Source organism: Callorhinus ursinus, unplaced genomic scaffold, assembly GCF_003265705.2.
Source record: "Callorhinus ursinus isolate GAN/ISIS: 27379988/994484 unplaced genomic scaffold, GSC_fseal_2.0 scaffold12, whole genome shotgun sequence".
Lineage (NCBI taxonomy): Eukaryota > Metazoa > Chordata > Mammalia > Carnivora > Otariidae > Callorhinus > Callorhinus ursinus.
In genome coordinates this window covers 43,588,272-43,608,713 of record NW_027397074.1, presented here as the reverse complement: position 1 = coordinate 43,608,713, position 20,442 = coordinate 43,588,272, and the positions used below count along the sequence as shown (strand labels likewise).

At 44.8% G+C, this 20,442-nt stretch overlaps 1 protein-coding gene and 1 pseudogene across 2 annotated transcripts in view; both read left to right on the top strand.

The window, feature by feature from the left end:
* Positions 1–20,442, top strand: part of JAZF1 (JAZF zinc finger 1) — a 325,709-nt gene that overhangs the window by 148,542 nt on the left and 156,725 nt on the right. The window contains exon 1 of one of the 2 annotated variants that reach the window (XM_073899002.1): positions 19,972–20,165. The exons of the other annotated variant lie outside the window; for it this stretch is intronic. Within the exon in view, the coding sequence (XP_073755103.1) occupies positions 20,093–20,165 (73 nt within the window). The 5' untranslated portion in view covers positions 19,972–20,092. Of the gene's footprint in view, positions 1–19,971; positions 20,166–20,442 lie in introns of those variants that run through there. 2 annotated transcript variants of the gene reach the window in all.
* LOC112825018 (gamma-aminobutyric acid receptor-associated protein pseudogene) lies at positions 17,576–18,007 on the top strand (annotated as a pseudogene).

Genomic DNA, 20,442 nt, shown 5'->3' with positions numbered 1-20,442 from the left:
CTGGCATTTGAATTCCAACTTGGCCACACACCTGGGTATATGAGCAGAGGCAAATCACTTTCAAGGTTTGACCTCTATTTTTTTCATCTGTGAATTAAAGACAAGAAGTCTGTCTCTTTTGTAAATCATTTTTGGAATGGGGCAGGATTAGGTATAATGAGAATATTTTCCCTACAAGGATGTTGTGAACATTATATGCTACCTTACATAAATCATAAATTGCTGTGTATATGTTAGTTATCTTCTTTCAAATTCAATTTTCAGTTGTAACTGACCACCCTCAAAGGCTGCTTACTAATATTCAAAATAACAAGCAGTGAGACATACTTATTTGGTCACAAAAGAAACTGAAAGTATTTCTTTGTGCTTCAAAATGTTCTTCCCCCTCCTGTTTGTTTTAAAGGCAATTGGGACCCCTGTGTGCAAAGGTCTTGGCTGAAGGGAGCAAAATCCCCCCTTAACCCAGAGGAGAACTCGTCAACGTTGCTCGGGGGGTGGACTTGGCTTTAGACATTTTTTAGTAAAAACAGAATTACCATTTCTCAGTTCATGTAATCAGTCATTTAAAAAAGATCTATACCAACTTCGACTGCGTGTGTGGTTTGTTGGTTTGTGTTTTGCCTTGAAGCTGTAGAACACAAACCGATTTGAAATTTATATTGTCATGTTTTATTTCAGAAAGTCTAGTAAAAGAGAATCCTTTTATAGTGGGAGAGATATTGGTATTCGTTATGCATTGGGACTAGCTGATTTAAAAAAGAATGAAAAGTCCCTGTAGGAGGGCCATAATTATAAATTCAGAAATCAAGGCGATTTCAATATCAGGAAGGAGAGAGGTAAATTATTCCAGTATGGCATTTGAAGGAATTCTGTCAAGCCCTCAGGACAGCATTAACCATGTAGCTGGTGTATTCCTGACTTCATGGGGTGGGGGGAAAGGCGGGTGGTGCCTGTGGTCACATTATAGTACTTCTCCCAATCTCAGTGTTCCAAACCCTCGATGCTCATTAGTAGGGTGTCCTCTTTTTTCCCAGGGCTTCTGCTCCCCAGATAACTTTGTGAGTGCCTGGAAAGGCTTATGTGTGCTGCCCCATTGTTGCCAACGCCAAGCCAGTTCTGGGTCCTGGGGTGTCTCGGAAATAATCAGAACTCCTCCTCTGCCCCAGCGTCTGCTGCCATCACCAGACCTCTTCCTGCTGTCCACCATTTTGCCAGTCTCAAGTTTTTATTCCACACCACACAGCAGGGTCCAGATCCCCGAGTCTTCCTCTTCAACTCTTTGGAAATGCTTTCACTTTCGTGAACTTTTGATCCCATAATAGCAGTTCAGTAAATGTCTGAGCAGTCTCCTTATTTTCATTTCAGTCCACATTTTATCAACTATGTGCCAAGTACTTTCCTATGTTCTGGGGGTAAAGAGGAAGCAGGTGAGCTAGAAGCTCATCATCTAGTGTGCTCAAGTGACTGTAATATAACCCACATTAGGTAGGTCCTGGGCTAAATTCAACTTGAAAGGTGCTGTAGTCATGTCTGTAGAAAACAAAGGTGGGTAAGTCAAGGACCAAAAGAAATGGAGCACACACCCGTGTCTTAGGATGCTTGGCATCAGGTGGGGAGATGACGAGGGGTGCCAGGCATGGGGTGGGATGAGACATAGTAAAGACGTGTGTTTGGGTTGCAGATAGTCAAAGAACAGACACATTGTGATAATGCTACCTCCTTACCTGGTAATGACGCTTGCCAGGTCATGGAGTCTCTGCTTGATCAGAATTATCCAAACTCAAGTGTTTAGCCTTCCATCTCCTTGCGTTGCCTCTTAGACGTAGCCTGAAATGCATGAAGCACAGGGACAGCTATGTTGCTTCAGGGATAGCCTTACCTCATATTCTAAACATATCAGACAGGTTCTCGTTAAAGTGAAGATCCGGTTTCAGTTATCACAAACAGAAGAGGAAACCCGATCAGTGAATGAGGTAGTGGGTCAGACTCTCTCCAGCTGTCGCCCACACGAGCAAAGGAAAACGTGCTATTTACAAACACATCAAAGCAGAGCATGCTTTTGGAAGGGCACCGCAGAGCTTCATTTTTTCTTTCTCTTTCATCAGTTCCCAAACTTATGTATTTATTTTCTGTGGTTCTTACAAAGAAGGCCCCATAACTTTTTTTTTTTTAATTTTCAAATTGCAGGCCTATGTATTTCGTTCTTGTCTAGTTCTCTCAAAGGATATGCTTGCTTTCTTTGGTTTCTGTCCACAATGTGGAGACTCTATATTGATTCTTCCAGAGAATTCAGGTTAAAGAAGAGGGAAAGGCGACGGTAAATGTGTAAGCAGGGGGCAGGATCACGCTGTAAATGAGATGTTGCCCATATTTTATTTTACCAATTCAGGATAAAATTTTACATAGGCCAAACCCAGAACTTACTTTTAGATGCTTGTAAGATGAGTTAGCGAACCAGCTCCCAGTCTTCCCTTCTGGATATGTGAGACACTGCCAAGTGTTTGTGGAAAAGCAAAGCCTCCCACGTGCAGAAGAACATCCTCATTCTCCCCCTTAAAAGTTCCCCCATGTGAGAAAGCTAAGAATCCTGCCTCTCCCCAGAAAATCTTTATCAGAGAAAAGAAGCCCAGTTTCTAAATGAAAAAATTATACAAACATATGCGTACAAATGGCAGACGCTACAGTGCAGCGCTGTGAGCAGGGTAAGATCTCACTGGGTCGCTATTCATCCTGCTCTCTGCTTCCCATCCTTAGAAGCTGTCAGGGCCTGAGGGGTGGGGTATGGGGGAGGTATCTTCGTACAAAATGCCTTCTCGTTCTGCTGCCCATCATCCACTCCCCATCCATCCTCCCCACCTGCCAGTATTTGCCTTCGGTGAACTTTCACTCTGCGTGTGGTCATACAGCCAGAGAAGGCCATTGCCAGGATCCTTTCCTCTTGCCCATTTCAGTTTCTGAAGACGCTTCTTCAGAAAGTGTGACAGACTTCTTGTTCAGGATCTAATGAATGAGATTGCCATCAATAGAGAAAGGATAGGAAGGAAGGTGGACCTGGGATAGGTGTCTTTATAGCTCTCGAAGGCTCTACACCTTACCCATTGGAGGAATTTTAGGAGATGTTTATGGACTTGGTAGACATAAATACACTTCACATACAGCAACCAGGCTCTGCCAAGAGGTACTTCGGTTAATTAAAGAGGTGCCGGTCTGGGGCGCCTGGGTGGTGCAGTCGGTTGAGCATCCGACTCTCGGTTTCAGGTCAGGCTGTGATCTCAGGGTCTCGGGATCGAGTCCCACATCAGGCTCTGTGCTCAGCGTGGAGTCTGCTTGAGATTCTCTCTCTGCCCCTTCTCGTGCTCTCTCTCTCTCTCTCTCTCAAATACATAAGTCTTCAAAAAAAAAAAAAAGGTGCCAGTGAACTCTGGTCACTTTTAATGATAACTTGCCCTTCTTGGTATGACTCAGAACACAAAAATGAAAATGATTAATATATTCATCTGAATATATCATAAAAAGGTTCATATCTTCATCATGTGAACAGTTTAGGTCAGACTTGACAATCTTCTTAGTAAATATTTATGAAATACTTTTGGTCAGGACCAAAATAGAAATCAAAAGTTTTATTCTCTTCTCCCCCTAAACCAAAAGAGAGGGGGACATTATTTAAAGTTTTAAGTTTTAAACCAGCACAAAGATAAATAAAAACTATTTTAAAGTCAAGATGGTAACTGACGACCTGTACTTTACATTATAAATAGCAGAAAGGTTCATAGTAACTCATGTACTTTTTTTTGCAGTGCAAGTCTCAAACTGACATAGATAATGTGAAATTTACAAGACCTTCCTTACTCCCTTCCAAAAAGAATGAAAGCCAAAACTTGCTAGTAACAGCGTTGTCCTCCTTAGGCGGCGTTGCCCATAACAAGTCCACTCTCCTTGGAGAGTTACCTGCATCATTGCTTTTCTCAGGAAGGCACCTCTGTGTCTTGTGTGGTGCCATAAAGCCCCGTAACTGCAATAGCCAGACTGAAATTTTCCAAGTCTCTCCTTTTGGCAGTGAGGCCGGCTGCAGAAACATCTTAGTTGTACAAGACATTTAAAACTGTTTATCTCTTACTCCTGTCCGCATTGATTTGTTTGTACTCCGTGCCTGCCTTCCACAAGCCTGTAAAATTTCCGCTGCGCGGCAGTCAGGGCTGAGGCTGCATTCTACATATGTATATTTAAACTGAACACTCCTCTTCAGTTCTTTAAAAACATTCTCCACCCTGCACCAGCCACTCAAAGGGCGCTTGTTCCTTCTGGTTTGCTCAGATCTGAATCTAGAGATGCAAAACGCACCGAGTCCTTGTCCATGTTCTCTGAATCTCATGCTTTTACATTCTGTTTTAATGTAGTCAAGCTGTGTTGTTGTCTTGCTGTTTGTCAGCTCTTGAAATTAAAGGTGCTTTAAATGAGATAGAACCTGGGGCGCCTGGGTGGCTCAGTTGGTTGGGCGACTGCCTTCGGCTCAGGTCGTGATCCTGGAGTCCCGGGATCGAGTCCCGCATCAGGCTCCCTGCTCAGCGGGGAGCCTGCTTCTCCCTCTGACCCTCCCCCCTCTCATGTACTCTCTCTCTCTCTCTCTCTCTCTCTCTCTCATTCTCGCTCTCTCAAATATATAAATAAATCTTTAAAAAAAATAAACTAGATAGAACCTGAGGTCGGCGCGTCCACCAGGAAGGGCTCTGTCCCACCGCCATTGCCCGACTTTAAAGGAACATGTGCTTTACTTAGAATGACTCTTCCAACTAGTTTTTGTGATCTGCTCTCCGCTTAGAAATGAACTCCAGTCAGTACTTGAGTAAACATAATTCTTCACTTTGCCAGCAAACTTGGTTCTGATTACTTCAAATGAAAATAATAAAAGTGACCTTGCTTTCTGTTTTTTAAGCTTTTTCACAATTAGCTTGTAAAATGTAAGGAAAGATCTGGACACAAAATGAAAAATAATTTTTTTATGTCTCAGTTGCCTCAAATTTTAAAAACGGTCTTCATTTCATGTAGTAAGTTATTATCATGGAATTTCATGGATTTCCCCCCTGTAGCCTTACACTCTCTGCTTAGGTGTTACCATGGTCTGCAGCCTTTTTTATCTGCCAGGCGTCTGCTTGGGATAATGAAAGTTAGCAGCTGCCTTTGTAGTGACTTCCCAGAGGATCCCAGTACGCTCTGTTGCATGTACCTGATAGGTGATTATTTTAGAGGGGATTTTTAGAGGACTGACGAATCTGTTAGCAATTCCTAACAACAAAAGAAGTGTGTATCAGACACTCACTCTTGTTTGCATTACCTCATCATCACTCTTTTGCCTTCATTCTTAGAATATTTCATAAGTTTCTGGGACGCCTGGGTGGCTCAGTCAGTTGGGCATCTGACTCTTGGTTTTGGCTCAGGTCATGATCTCATGGGATCCAGCCCCTCGTTGGGCTGTGTGCTCAGCGGGGAGGCTGAGGATTCTCTCCCTCTGCCCCTCCTCCCACTCTCACGCACTCGCTTTCTCTCTAAAAATAAATAAATAAATAAATCCTTTTTTTTTTTTAAAGATTTTATTTATTTATTTGACAGAGAGAGAGACAGCGAGAGCAGGAACCCAAGCAGGGGGAGTGGGAGAGGGAGAAGCAGGCTTCCCGCTGAGCAGGGAGCCCGATGTGGGACTCAATCCCAGAACTCCGGGATCATGACCTGAGCCGAAGGCAGACGCTTAATGACTGAGCCACCCAGGTGCCCATAAAAATAAATAAATAAATCTTTTAAAAAAGGAATATTTCATAAGTTTCTGCCAAAGTTTTCTGAATAAAACATTGCCATATTAACAGTCCAGCATAATGAAAAGTGGCTGGCACTATACGAAGTAACTTTGGCTTGACAAGACATCTCAAGAGGAAGTCCTATGCTGGGAACTGTTTTCCTCTCTGGGGCCATCCTTCTCTCTAAAAGGATCCAGCAAAGTCCCTCAAATCACTCCCAACTCCTACAAGTGAAAAAATGCAAGGAGGGTATTTCAGGAACATGGATATTAACAGAAGATGTCTACATGATTTTGCTTCGTTAGATAATATTGTTTTAAATCCTTTGCAAAATAATTTTTCTCTTAATATGAAGAAATGAAATTTGAGGGACGCCTGGCTGGCTCAGTCAGAAGGTCATGTGACTCTTGATCTGGGCATTGTGAGTCTGAGCCCCATATTGAATGTGGAGATTACTTAAATAAATAAACCTAAAAAAAAAAAAATTTAAGCAACTCATACGGGTTTTCTCTATACCATGAAAACTGTCAGCAGTGAAAATTCTTGTTTTAAAAAATTAAAATTTTCCATTTTATTTTCAAGCAGTACAGTTTTCTTCACTTTGTCATCACTCTCCTCCCTACTAGAACAAAAATCCATAATGGCATGGATTTTTGTCTGTATTTTTAATTCCCTTTTCTGTGTCCTGTCATCCTGAAAGATGGCTGGCATTTAATAGACACTACATATTTGTGGTATGAATGAATGACTAGTATTATTCACCAACTTTTGATAGAGTTGGTAAGGCAAATGAGATTTTCCAAGTGAGATGCCAAATCCTATCATTATTTGTGACCACAATTAGATGCACTGATGCTATTACACTAGTACCAATTACTATATGAACCTTAAGGATACAGCCATAGTGTGATTTGTACCATTTTGGAAATAGCGAACACATGGTTAAATTAAATCTACAGATAATATTCGAGTGAACTCTCTGGTCCTCATATTTTTCAAAATCCTTCCACTTAAACTCTAATAGTTTTAAGGAACAATCATTTGAGCCTACCCTCGCCTTTTATCTTGGAGAAGGCAGCAAGCAATGAAATACCCAAAGGTTTTAAGAAAAAAGGGATGCGGACTACATGGGTAATTTAGATTTGGCTGTAGTGTTACTTTGCAGAGTAACATCTGATATTAGGTTGTTGTTCCGTATTGAACTTGGGCCTGTTTTGATGAAGGCCATTTCTAGCCAGGGCCTTTGCAGTTCCAGAGACCAAATCTTCAAATAAACTGGCAAATACAGAGAGTAAACAAAATTCCATTGTAATGTCTTTGCAATCATCTGGATTTTGTAATGCATTAGGCTCAATTTAGCAATCGGCTCCCCCCACTACTCAGAGATTAATCTGGAAGCTTTATTGTGCTTGTTCAATCAAGGTCTGACAACCCTGCCTTCCTGCTTTGCACCCCATAATGTAGGGAAAGTAGACAGGCATTGGTGCTGAATCCCAGCCTCCCACCAATTACGTGGCATTACCTTGGGTGAGTCATTTGCATCAATGGCCCCTATTTAAGTCCTGAGCTGTAAAATGGAAAATGTATCTGCTTTGCCGAGTAGTTACGAGGATTAACTGGGATAATGTAAGTACAGAGCCGAGCCTGTTGTGGAGTAGGGGTTAAGACATCCTGCCTTCCCCTTTATGGTGTATGGTTTATGTTGCCCCGAATGGAAGTTCTGAGGGGAGAGTGTTCTCTCCCCACCCCCTCAACCCCCATTACCACTTCACTGTTCTTTTTTTTTTTTTTTTTTTTTTTTTTTTTTTTTTAAGTTTACTTATTTAAGCCATCTCTACACCCAACGTGGGGCTTGAACTCAGAGCCCTGAGATCAAGAGACGTGTGCTCTACCAGCTGAGCCAGCCAGGTGCCCTGCCCTTTCCCTGTTCTCCAGGAGCCCTGGCCTGGAGTCAGAGGCAGTGTTTCCTACAGTTTTGCATTTCACGGGCCAGTAAAATTTTACCAAAAAAACTTTTATCAACGTACCAGTGCTAACTTTTCACTTTGCCAATTAAAAACTTTAAAAAATTATGCCATCTATTGTCAGCATCATTTCACAAAAGTCAGGATATTTTATGACCTAAACAGAATACGACCTTCAAGTAAAGGACTGTCCTTAAAATGTTTTTTTTCTTGCTAGAGAGGAAAACCAGCCTGGGGATGGGCGTTTAGGAACCTCTTTTCTCCTGACATTGACACAAAGAAAGATGCTTTTCTTCTTTACCACAGAAGCGACGCTACCCTCTCAATGAGCCCTACTTGGAGCAGCCCCTGAGACAGGCATGGGGCTGGGGTCAGTAGGCCTGTCTATTCAGACTCCTTCTCCAGGGACAGGAGACAGGGCCATCATGCCACCCCCTGCCACACACGAACATGCACGCTCAGGCACGCACACACACACGAGTACGCGCGCACACACATGAGCCCACTCAGCTGTTACCATTTAGGGGCCTGAATCTGTGCTGAGCCTGGGGCTTGGAGACTTTCACCAGCCCTAAATGCTCATAAATTAAAGAGTCTGTTTTTAAACATACGTAATGGAAAAAGACACACTGGCAAATATGGGGGAAGGTGTGAAGCCCACTTGGGGCAGCAAATCAAAGAAGTTTCTGACCTGATGCAGTGGAAAGCCGAGGTAAGGGGTAGATAGTAAGTCTTGCGATCTCAGCCACTCTGTAGGCATCACTTTTTAACCAGTCAGCATTAAGGAGCCGCTTGTTCCCATTTCCAAGGCTGGTCATTTGAAAAATACTTACTTTGGTTCTAGTCAGTTGGGGGAACATTTAGTTAAGTGACTACTAGGTATAGAGTGCTGTATTAGGGGCAGGATATTGGGTCTTTAACTGCTGGCCAGTCTCCTTGAGAATTATTCTTTTTCCAAAAAGACAAATGGTAAAGGCCATTTATGTTTATTTATGCTTGGGAAAAAAATAGCATTTGCATGGTGCTGGCAATCATTACACTAACGGTATCAGCGCTTTTGGTCAGATTTCCCTACAATGAGAACTTCTCATGACCGGTACATTCTAGAGGGATACATTATTCAGCATACATCTCGTGCACGTGTTGGGGGCATTCCAGTCTTGGAGGGGAAAGGAGCTGATACAGGTTCCAAATCAGGACTCTTACTGGACCATGAGTGCATGGACTGTCAGTTTGGTGCCCTGAAAGATAGAAGTGTCTGTGTCAGCGCTCCATTCTCCTACTTTCGTATCCCTTTCTGGGGGAAGATACTGTGTTGGCCCTAGGCCTAGATGTAGTGAGAAAAACAGACTGCCTGCACTACAGTCCACCCGGCTCTAAGGCTTAGGGCAGGTGGTTTAGGCTAGCTCTGGGCTTCAGAGAAGAATGCATTTTGTAGTTATCTCTCCCTTGGAGCACTTTTCCTTCGCTTCATCTTTAGAAGCCACTTGTTGCTATTAGCAACAGGAAGCAGTTGCAAGCTTGGGACCAGACCCAGCAAAGCCTCTAGATGGGCTGTAATCTATACCTTAAGCTAGAGGGTAGAATAGCTCCTGATGACCAGAGTGACCATAAGTCCTGCTTTGCCCTGGCCCGACCTGGTTTACACATTTGTCCTGGCATGATTATTAATAGTGTCCCCTTTCACTCTCAGAGGTGTCCCAGTGGTTTGGACAATAAATTACATGATCACTCTATTCATGAGTCACTGACATATAACCCACCCTGTCTTACCAGACCCATATGAAGTTTGGTGCCAAAGCTTGGAATAGTAACTGTGCAATTGGCGAGAGTACCCCAGCCGCGCCTCTCATGAGCCTGTAGCCACTATGGAAGGCTGGTCTCGAATTTAGGGTTTCAGAGGCTTGGCCAGAAAACTTTCCATTTCACATAAGTCCAGCATCTTGTGGTGTGAGGGCCATACCATAGAAGACTAAATACACCACCACGCCGGAAATGACAGTTTAGGAGTTGAGGGTATGATTTCAAAGTAGAATCTTAAACCCCAGATTGGGCTCTCGACCAATCTTTTCTAGCAAACAGTATCTTCCAACTTACCAGAGTTAGTAGATTTTCAAATGACGTATTTTTCTTTTTGCATAATTAAATGATATAGTAGAATGAGTCTGAGTGTGGACTTGGACTCAGAATGGGCTTGAGTATCCTTTTGCCCTCATCAGCCATGTGAACTACAGCAGGGCACTTTACCTCTTCCGGTTTTGTGAGGACAAGGTTTTGTGAGGACAAGCGTATCCTCACCCGTGGTTGTCCCAAGTGGTGTTAGATACATTGTTGCTGTGTGGAGCCTGTTAGATAACACTTCTGAGTTTTACTTTTGCTTTGTTTCTCCTCCTTACTCAAAGCTGTGAGGGAATGGGGATAAGAGGTTGCCGGATTAATGTTAAGAATGGGAATAAGTGTCTAGAGAAAGGTGTCACTTGTAAATGGCATTTTTTTCAGCAATGAGGGGTCAGAGTAGCTAAATCCCAAGAGGTCAGGAGTGGAGTCGAGCCAAGAATAGCCCTGGACAGTTGCAGCGCCGTGGGAACACTGTTGCTGGGAGACTAGGTCAGCCCAGTGCAGCTAAAGGAAGGTGTGAGGGGGTGGCCCTTCACCACAGGGTGTCAGACCCGGAGAGGTACTGAGACTGTAGCTAGCATCACCCAGCCTGTGGCCTGGACTTCCTTTTCCTGGCAGAAGCTTGGCCTTCTTAAGAAGAAGGAACCACAACGTGTTATTCAGTTGGACGGTAGAATCTCCACCAAGGGCCACAGAGTGCTCCTGGTGCCCTGATGTGCACGTAGCTCTGTAGATTATAAATCCCTGAGGATGAAGGTTCTATTTTATCTATCATAGAGTTTCTCAAGGTGGAAGCTCAGGGCCTTAAACGTCAGGTGAAAGAACATGGGCCCTTCATCTCTCCAGGAAGCTTGGTAAAGATTTCATCCCTACTCCCTAACAGGCCTCCCTGACCTCCACTCTGCACCTCTCCAAAGCATTGACAGTATTTTTCCAATGATGCAGCATCCCTTGTGTCCCTCTCCTGTTCAGGATCTTTTGGCTACTTATTGTTTGTCATCAGGGAGTACTTTGTCGTGCCTCAGTTTCCTCATCTGTAAAATGAGGCTAATCACGAGAGGGTTGTTTTGAGGTCTAAACAAGTGTGCGTGTATCTGTATGCATATATACGTACAGACGGACGTCCATGTGTACGTACGTCTTCCCCTCCAGCCACATCTCTCATCAGAATCCTCCCTTTGCCACACTCTGACCCCACCATTCTGAATGGCTCTTTCCCACAATTTCGCCATGGTTCTTCCCTATTCTAGAACTTCTCACATGCTAACCCCTCTTCGCGGACACCACTCTGGCTGCCCCACCTATTTGCTCTTCGTCCTTCAACTTAAATAACATCCCTTCTGAGAAGCCTTTCCTAATTCTCCAAGCCTGTGTTAATATAGTGCAAGATCTTCTAGGTGCTCATTCCTTACCTAGCATTTACAAACAGCATTTGGGTTCTGTAGCCTCGCATTTATCACAGGGGGTTGTAATTGTCTGTTCTCTTGTCAGCCCCTCTTCTACTCAACTGTCTGCTCCAGGAGGACAGGAACATTGTCCATCTGGTTCCCTTCACTTTTGTGTCTCCAGCACCTAGCCCCGGGCTGGACTTATGAACAGACACCACCAAATACTTACCAGTATTTTCTGAATGATTGAGTGGTTGAAGACAGGCTAATCATTAAAATCTCTCCCTAGGGGTTAAGTTTGGTTGATAAGCGGTTCCAAACTTGAAAATCCTACATGGAATAGGGTTGTGTCTACGTAACAGATTTTATTCTTGATAATGTTGCATACATGAATCTGTTGCATCGGGTATTATTTAGATATCAGGAATCTGGAATTTCAGAATAATTTCAAAATTCACTTCTAACTCTTCAGGTAACTTCTTGATTTCCACTTGAAGGTCTGATTTTCCTCAGGAATAAAAACATAATTTAAAAATTGCTGTGATGAATTAAATTGAGTTTAAATAAAAAATGAAACAAAATAAAAATTGCTTTGAATTTGTGGTGTTTTAAGAAACAGCTTTTGCAGGAGCTCAGTTTTGTCCATTATAGCAAAGGCATAGCAATGGGAATGACTTCAGTGAAACTATCATCTGCATATTGGGAAAAGGGGAGTAAATTAGTAGACTCATTAGCAATTCCAATTTATCTGTGAAATGGTAGTGCTTCATGGTTGGACTCAGGTCTTCCTTCATGAAACCCTCTCAAGACCATGCTAGGCCATGGTAAGCTCATCTTGGTTCGAGCCCCTTACAGACTTTTTTATTTCTACTACTCTTTTCTGCAGTCATTACTGCAGACCATTATTTATTTTTCCTGTGTGTTGTCATGTATCCTCAGCTAAAGCCCAGGCTTCTGGAGGACATGGAATTCATCTCACATGTATTAGAATACCTCTTAGTGTCGAGCTCAGCTTTATGTACTAAATGGGTACTCAGTAATTTTTTTTTATGAAGAGTTAAATATTAAGCAAAATCTTTAGGTTGTAATATGTGGAAAGATAAGATTGACCCCATATTAAAGAATATATATGCAAGGGGCACCTGAGTGGCTCAGTCGGTTAAGCATCTGACTCTTGATTTCGGCCCAGGTCATGATGTCAGGGTGGTGGTACTGAGCCCCGTGTCGGGCTCCGTGCTCAGTGCGGAGTCTGCTTGAGATTCTCTCGCTCCTTCTGCCCCTTCCCCATGTGCTAGCTTGCTCTCTCTCTCTCTCTCTCTCAAGTAAATAAATCTTTTAAAATATATATATATGCAAGGAAAACTAGAAGGAAATGCAGCAAAAGGCACAAGTGGAACTATGTTCTGATAGTTGACTATGGGTAAGTTTTATTTTTTATCATTTTCTACATTTCCTACTTTGTCTACAGTCATATCATTTTTTATTATGCACAAAAAAAGTGTTATTGTTTAAAAGAAGATAATTTTCTGCCCTATTTATCATTAGAACCTTGTTAGGAAAAGATTTGGGGGCTAGATGATCTTACTGCAACATAATTTACCATTTGTTAGGATAGTTGGCATGAGGTGGTGCCGACTACATTCTTCTGGTGGAAATTTGCAAAGGTTTAGTCTGGAAAAGCAGTTAAGGGCAGTGCTGCTGTGGCGTGTTTCTGGAGCTGTGCTTAAGAACTGAGAAGTTACATAATGCTGAGGATAAGATGATAACCCAATTCTCTTAACAAATCCCTTACAAAATGTTTGTGTGGAGATACTGTGCCATCGTCCCCAGTTGATGCTAAGGGTGTCCTTAGGTCTTTGGGACTGGATTCCTTAGGAAGTAACAGCGAGCAGGTGTCGCTCAGATAGCAGCTGTCCTTTTTCAAGTCTGTCTCCTGTCACTTCACTTCATTATCTCAATCTTCACAGCAACCAAAGGAGGCAGGTATTGTTCTTTACTCGTATTTTACTGGTGGGGAAACTGCGACCAAAAGAGATTGATTCATTTGCCCAAAGTGACCCAGCCCAGTGAGGCTTTAGGCCAAATGCTCCTTGAGCGTCCGCTGTGCATGCAGCCCTCTGCTGGGTGCATTGTGACATGTGGTCCGTGCCCTCGAGAAGCCGAAACAACCTCTGGGGACAGAGGATACAGAGATGAAAAACCTAGGTGATGAAGAGTCAGGAGACACTTGGGGAGCACAGAGGGGCAGGGGCCGGTCAGATGCTTCAGCCCTGTGCTCTGTGACCTCCGTCCCCCACCCTCGCCCTGCCCCCCACTCATGTCCTTGACTATCATGCACCCACCATGCTCGCTCTGCCTTTGTGTCCACCTCCCTGCACCTGCAGCTCTCTCCAGCTGCTAACAATGATCATTATCATCTGTGTGTCCTTAGTGTGTGCTGAGCCATCACTCTGCATGTCATCCACTCCTCAGAACTACAGTATGGAAGGAAGTAGCATCCTTGCTTTTCAGATGCAGAGAACAAGGTTTTGAGGACTTGGGGAACATACTCAGATGTATTGTTAGGAAGAAATGGGCCTAGGAATTGAGTCCTGTTGCATCTGATTCCCAAGGCCCGTGACTTTAGCCACTCTGCTGTGAATGCCTTCGTGCCTATCTTTATTTGCCCCAAACTCTCTCCTAAAAGATAAGTGCTGCACAGAAGCCTTTCCTGTGTCTCCCACACCAGAGCTCTCCTGACGCATGTTGGCCTTTCTCCATTTCTCCTTTGCTTTCTGGTGCCAGGACCCACATCTGCCTCCTCCTGGGCCATGTGCCCTCTGAGAGCTTTGAATGCAGCTAGACACTCAGTACCCTGTGGGATTCTGCAAGCTGGAGGAATTCTGGCGTACATCCATGACCCGGTTGCTCCTTGGGTATGTTTGCGAAGAGAAATTTAATTTTGAAATTCCAAAGAATCAGGTTATTCCTTCCTTCCTCTCTTAGACCTCATGGAGGTGGAAGTGGGGGGGGGTAGGGGGAGGACGGCTGGTATTTGAAAGCTCCAGCTGCCGTTTTCATTTCACTTTGAAAACAACCAATAAGTTTCAGTAACTCTCCTACCCGAAACCTCAGGTGCCAGATAAGAAGAAATGCTCAGCCAAGAGTTGCACGTGCTTGAAAACAGTGACATTCATTAGAAATACCAGCACTGACACAGTCAGAGCCCAAATGCCAATGTGTCCAGCATACGTGTTCCTTGATACAGCAGCGGCTACCTTCCCTCACTTCTGTTTCCATGGTGTGAAAACAGTGAGCTTGCGCTTGAGAAAACATTTGAAATTTTTTAAATGCTGCAAAATTGACAGATGGTAGTAATATGAATATGCAGGTCCATTTTGCTTTGGGGCCACCTATGTGTCATGATACTTGTAGCCACAAGATGTCAGTATGGTATCAGTCCTGGGTGTCAAAAGCACTGTTGGGCTGCCCTCGGTTTATAAATCCTAAGAGGAAGACACAGTCAAGGCCCTGGGATTGCTTCACCCCTTTCTTTCTGCTGCAGTATTAGCCCACATACTGCCTTTCCTATTAATTTTCCCTGTGCAGTTTTCCATTGGCTCACACCTCATCAGGAGGCTTTTCTTAGTGCTCACTCTAAATTTAAATACTTTCCTAACTCCTACTTAGGTCACAAATAACCTCAGGAATCCCCCCACCCCCATTTTGGTGTTCTCAGCACTTCAAAAAATTTCCAGAAGGATCTAAGTGACAGCGTAGTTTTATCTCTTATGTGAGTAGGGTTTTTAAGTAGTTTAGGGTGGGGAAAAAAATGTAGCATCTCTAGTACTGTTGGGGTTGGATTTCTCTCTCTTCCTCCCTCCTTTTGTCAAAGCTTAACGTAGAGGGAAAAAAGTGGGAGCTCGTATCAACGAAGCAAAGCGGGGAAGAGGGGGGAAGTGGTACTCAAGGAAGAACACGAGTGCTGAGGCCCTGCTGTGTGCTCCTTGTAGGCCCCTTTTTCTGATGAAGAAAGATGGAATTATCTTTCCCATGGTCAGTTAGCTGGTAACTCTTAAAACTAGTGGCAGTGCCTGGATTTGGACCTGGGTCTATCCCAGAGCCTGTGTCCCCCGAAAGGCTGATACCGTTACTCTTGTTCAACTGTATCATAAAAAGGGAGGAGGAACCTTAAGAATCCATGCATGCCTTGGACAGCAAGTATCTGTTAAGTCCTGGCCACCCAGAAGATACTGTCTTGTGAAGAATACAAAGGACTATTAAATATATTTTCTGCCCTCAAGAGGCAAAATAAGGTCAAGGAGGAAGACAGGAAAAGACATGTATACACACAGATCAATAGAAAACAATCAGAGGGCAGTGACATTTCCTTCTAACAGTGGAGGGATGGCAAAGCAGAGGGCAGAGCTCCAGTCCAGGAGGAGTTCCAGCCCTTCTGTGGGCTCCTTATTAGATCAGTCTTAAATAAATCTGATAAATGAAAAGAGTGTTGCTAAGGTTGCCTCTACCCTGACAGTCTGTGGTTCTAGGATGGAATGTGAGAAGGGAGGCATAATCCAAGCCAGCGGAGGTTGCCACCCATGCATGCCTTTGTAAACCAGACACGGTAAGATTATCCTTAATCCTCTCTTTAGGTGGTCTGGTCCAAGGAGGACAGGTGAAAGCAAGACAGGAGGGCCAGCGTGGTATGGCCGGATTGGTTCCAGTTTCCCAGTCCATAGCTTAGATGTGGAGGAGAGCAGATCTGAAGCTTCTGGAAAGATTTGGTAGGGGAAATAGCAGAGTGCTTCTGGAATATAACTTTAGAAGTACTGTGTCAGTGTGAAGAGCTTGGCGAGGATAAACAGAGGAGTCACAAGGATGACTGAACATTTGAAAAATAAGACCTGAGAGGAGAGGTTAGAGAAACAGTGGTTATGTAACCTGGAGCTCCTCGGAGGTGACTTTGGCAGGCTTCTTCGAGAACAGGACTCTCAGTATCTCAGTACAGAGAGCAGTGACTGACGCTGTTTGTCCATATCGAGTGAGGACAGACTCCAGCTGAGCCATGAAAATTTTTAGATTTCATCTGTGGAAAAGTTTTCCCTATGCAGCAGCTATGAAACATGGACTACATCATGGAGAGACGTTTATAGAATTTTCTTTTCTTCCTTTCTTGAAAAATAAAACAAAACAGAATACAGTAGGGCCTTTTTATAATTATGTGGCTGGAGGACAGCCTTCACTTGACACTATAGAAGATTTTGTATCTCCTGCTGTGAATGTTTGGTTTGAGGGGACGTGACTGGCCCAGAGAATATGAGGTTTCATACAATACTGAATTGTACTCGTTTTAATAATGGGTTCTGGAGAGGAGGGCCATATAATTTTTTTTTTTTTAATCTGCAACACTTTGGAGAATGAAACAGGATGCTATTAATAATATGCTGAGGCAATCCACATAAAATGACATTGTCCCCGACAGACCCTAACATACGGTCACCCTGATTCTGCAGTTATCTTATTAATTTTCTTCACATGTAAATCTCAGGTTCTCTCCTGCTTCTGTGGCTTCCCATGGCACTTAGAATGAAACCCACACTCTGCAGTGTGCCATGAGGGCCTGTGGATGCTGGCCCCTGCCCCTCTCCCAGCCTCGATCCTGTGCTCACCCATTTCCTAGAGCACACTCAGCACATTCCCATTCAGGCCTCTGCCTGGGCTGTCCCTTCCACCAGGAACCTCATTCTCACTGTCCCTGCTGTCTGCCTGGCTGGCTCCTTGTCATCCCTCAGCTTCTTGGAACAACCTTCCCCAACCTCCTTGCTGTTGCTCTTCTCATCTCCCAGCCTGTTCCCCTTCAAAGAAATGGTCACACATTGAAATTATTTCCTGTTTATCTTTTGGCTGTCTTTCACCAAAACGTATACACCATGAGGGCAGGAATCATGTTTGGCTAATTCACTGGCGACTCGTCAGTGCCGCACTCAGAGCCCAGGAGGTAGGAACATGCTGCCTCCACTGTATCCACGCGGCTTGAATGACTCACCGCACATGACTCCACCGAGATCCATTCCTCTCCTGACTTGTGCTGAGGTTCGAAAATAGGAATCAGCTGCTTTATATAAGTTCTTTCATTGAACAGAATTGGCTGAACATCTACTGAGTGCAAAGCCCTGTGCTCACTCACAGAAGCCCAAAACAGCTCCTGTCCTTCTTGAATATAGGGTATCTAGCTGAAGAGGCAACCCAGAAACAGGTTAAGTAATGGTATATCCTAAGTGCCAATTAAGAGACCAGGAAGGCTGCCGTCGCCACCAGCCCCCCCCCCCCCCCCCCCCCCCGGGTTCCCTTAGCCCAGCCCAATCCCACCCGGTTCCCGGGACGATGAAGTTCGTGTATAAAGAGGAGCATCCGTTCGAGTAAACGCCGCTCTGAGGGCGAGAAGATCCGAAAGAAATACCCGGACCGGGTTCCAGTGATAGTAGAAAAGGCTCCCAAAGCTCGGATAGGAGACCTGGACAAAAAGAAATATCTGGTGTCTTCTGATCTCACAGTTGGTCAATTCTACTTCTTGATCCGGAAGCGAATTCATCTCCGAGCTGAGGATGCCTTGTTTTTCTTCGTCAACAATGTCATTCTACCCACCAGTGCCACAATGGGTCAGCTATACCAGGAACACCATGAAGAGGACTTCTTTCTATACATCGCCTACAGTGATGAAAGTGTCTACGGTCTGTGAAGCTGCTCCCCCTGAGGTGGGGGGTCCCGTTCTACAAAGAGGTGGCCCCCCCCTTCCTTGACCTACTCCTCCTCCGGGCTCAACTACCACCTCCCTTCTTCAGGACCTGCACTTCCTAATGTTTGAGGGTCTCTTCCAGCCCCTCTTAGCAGGAGGGCTCATGGGGGAGGTGACCTCTTGGACCTCTCCTTTCACCCCTTTCTCTTACCACCTTTCCCACTCTGCTTTAGACTTCTTGATTGTCAATCTGTCACATCCAGCGATTGTTTTGGTTTCTGTTCCCTTTCTAACTGCCCAAGGGGCTCAGAACCCCAACATTCCCTTCCTTTCACTACCTTCTTTTTTGGGGGTAGATGGAAGGGACTGAAATTGTGGGGGGAAGGTAGGAGGCACATCAATAGAGAGGAAACCACCAAGATGGGGAAGAAAAAAAGAGAGACCAGGAAAACTGTCCTTCCAGCCTCCCAACCTCTGTTCTAGATTTCTCCTGATGTAGTATACATACTAGTACATATTCATTTATTTCCTTATTGATGCTTTCCCTTCCCAGAATGTAAACTCCACACAGAAGGGATTTTCTCTTGACCATATTTCTAGTGCCTAGAACGGGACCTGCCATATAGTGGGTGTTCAGTAAATATTTGCGTAGAGAAAGAACGAATGGGGTAAAAGAAAGCAGAGAAACCCTGGCTGCATTTAGGACTTTACTGGGCCCTCCTGGGACAGGCTGGATTGTACTCCACTGGGGTGCAGGGTGGGGTAGAGGGGGAACAGCCCAGAATGAGATAACGGCTCAGATAAGGGGAAGGAGGAACCTGTAGATAGAAAATACTGACCTGTCTGGTGTAGAAAACAAACCAGTAAGCTTTCAGTTTTATTTACTGAACTCCCAAACTGATGTCCCTTGGCCCCCCTCCCCTCATTCTCACTCACTTGGTCTGGTTGAGACCCAAGGCAGAGGTGTCGGGGGAAGGCTGGCCGCCACACACAATCCTTGGTATTGGCACTAAAACAGCCGAATGAGAATAGGCAGCCTCAGGAACATGTGGGCAGCCATGAATGTCCATGATTGCAGGGTTTAGAATTCAGTTTATAGGCGGTCCAGGCCTCTAGACCCCCTTTCCCCTGCATTCCCATTCTGGCGGGTTCACCACCTGTTTCTAACTTCTTCGGAGGTTGGAAAACACGAGAACCAGTGCATTAATTACTTTTTGTGCCATCAAGAGTTCTGGACTGGCATGGAAGCATTACTCTGTCAGAGAGGCCAGGGAATGGGTTTTACCTCTGACCAAATGCAGTCCAATCTGAAGCAAAGAAGGCACATGGGCAATATCTATGTGGCTTGGTCGGAAGGGAGGGTAGGGGGGAGCCCTCTGCCCTCAGAGTGCCCTGAATTCCACCACCCCATTCCCTCTCGTGGGCTCTGGGGCTGTCCCCTGCCCTCACTAAACCGCCTCGGCTGTTTGGAGGAGTGGCATTCCGAGGCAGCTCTCTGCTAACATGGAAGGTGCCTAGCCGGGCGTGAGGCCCCAGAGGACCTGAGTACGACCGGCTATGAAAGTCCACAGTTTTTCTCCAGGGATAATCCCGAGGGGTGTCCCCTCCATGGTGACAGAGCTGGCAGTGCCCGGGGTCCTCAGACTGAAAGGATCCGTAGCAACTGTTGAGAGGGTGTTTCGGGCCCCCTTCTGGCACAGCAGCTTGCCTGGACAAAACACCAGTCCTTTTCTGGGAGAGAAACTTGAGTGTCTATGTATAATTTTTATAGCCTCAAATGGTAAAATATTTTAAATTATGAAATATTTCAAAAATATTTTTAAACATACAGACACCCACCTGCGTATCTGCCATCTTGCCAATGCCTCAGCGCACCAGTTCCTAATTGGTTTAAACACTGTTTATTTTAGAAGTTTTAGATTTACAGAAAAACTACAGATGGTGCAGAGTTCCATATTCCCACATCTAGTTTTCCTGTTACTAACGTCTTATGGTGATGTCGTATGTTTGTCACAACGATGAACCAAACTGATAACGAACGAAGTTCAGACTTTCTTCGCATTTCCTGAGTTTTTAGCCTCAAGTCCCTGTCCCTTTCCGGTTCCGGGAGCGGCCATGATGTCTTTTCCTAGCGCCATTACGCTGCCGAGGCTGTGGGTAACGGTGAGGCTTTATGGCCGTGGTGCGGGTGAGCCCTCCTTGCTCATGCCCTCTTCCTGTGACAGAGACCTTGTTCAGAAGCCACAGCTTCCTGGTGACTTGTGCTCTAGAGCTCCTCGGCGATTAACTTTCCCCACCCAGACGTATTGGGTTTTCTAACCCACAGATTCACAACTAGCTAGAGTCCAGAGGACTGATTAACTAGATGTGGAGAGAGAGGCCCTGACCGGTTTCTGTCACAACGCCATTTGGGCCGCCGTGCTGCGGCTCGCGTGACTGGAGGGGTGGGGGAAGGGCTGACAAGA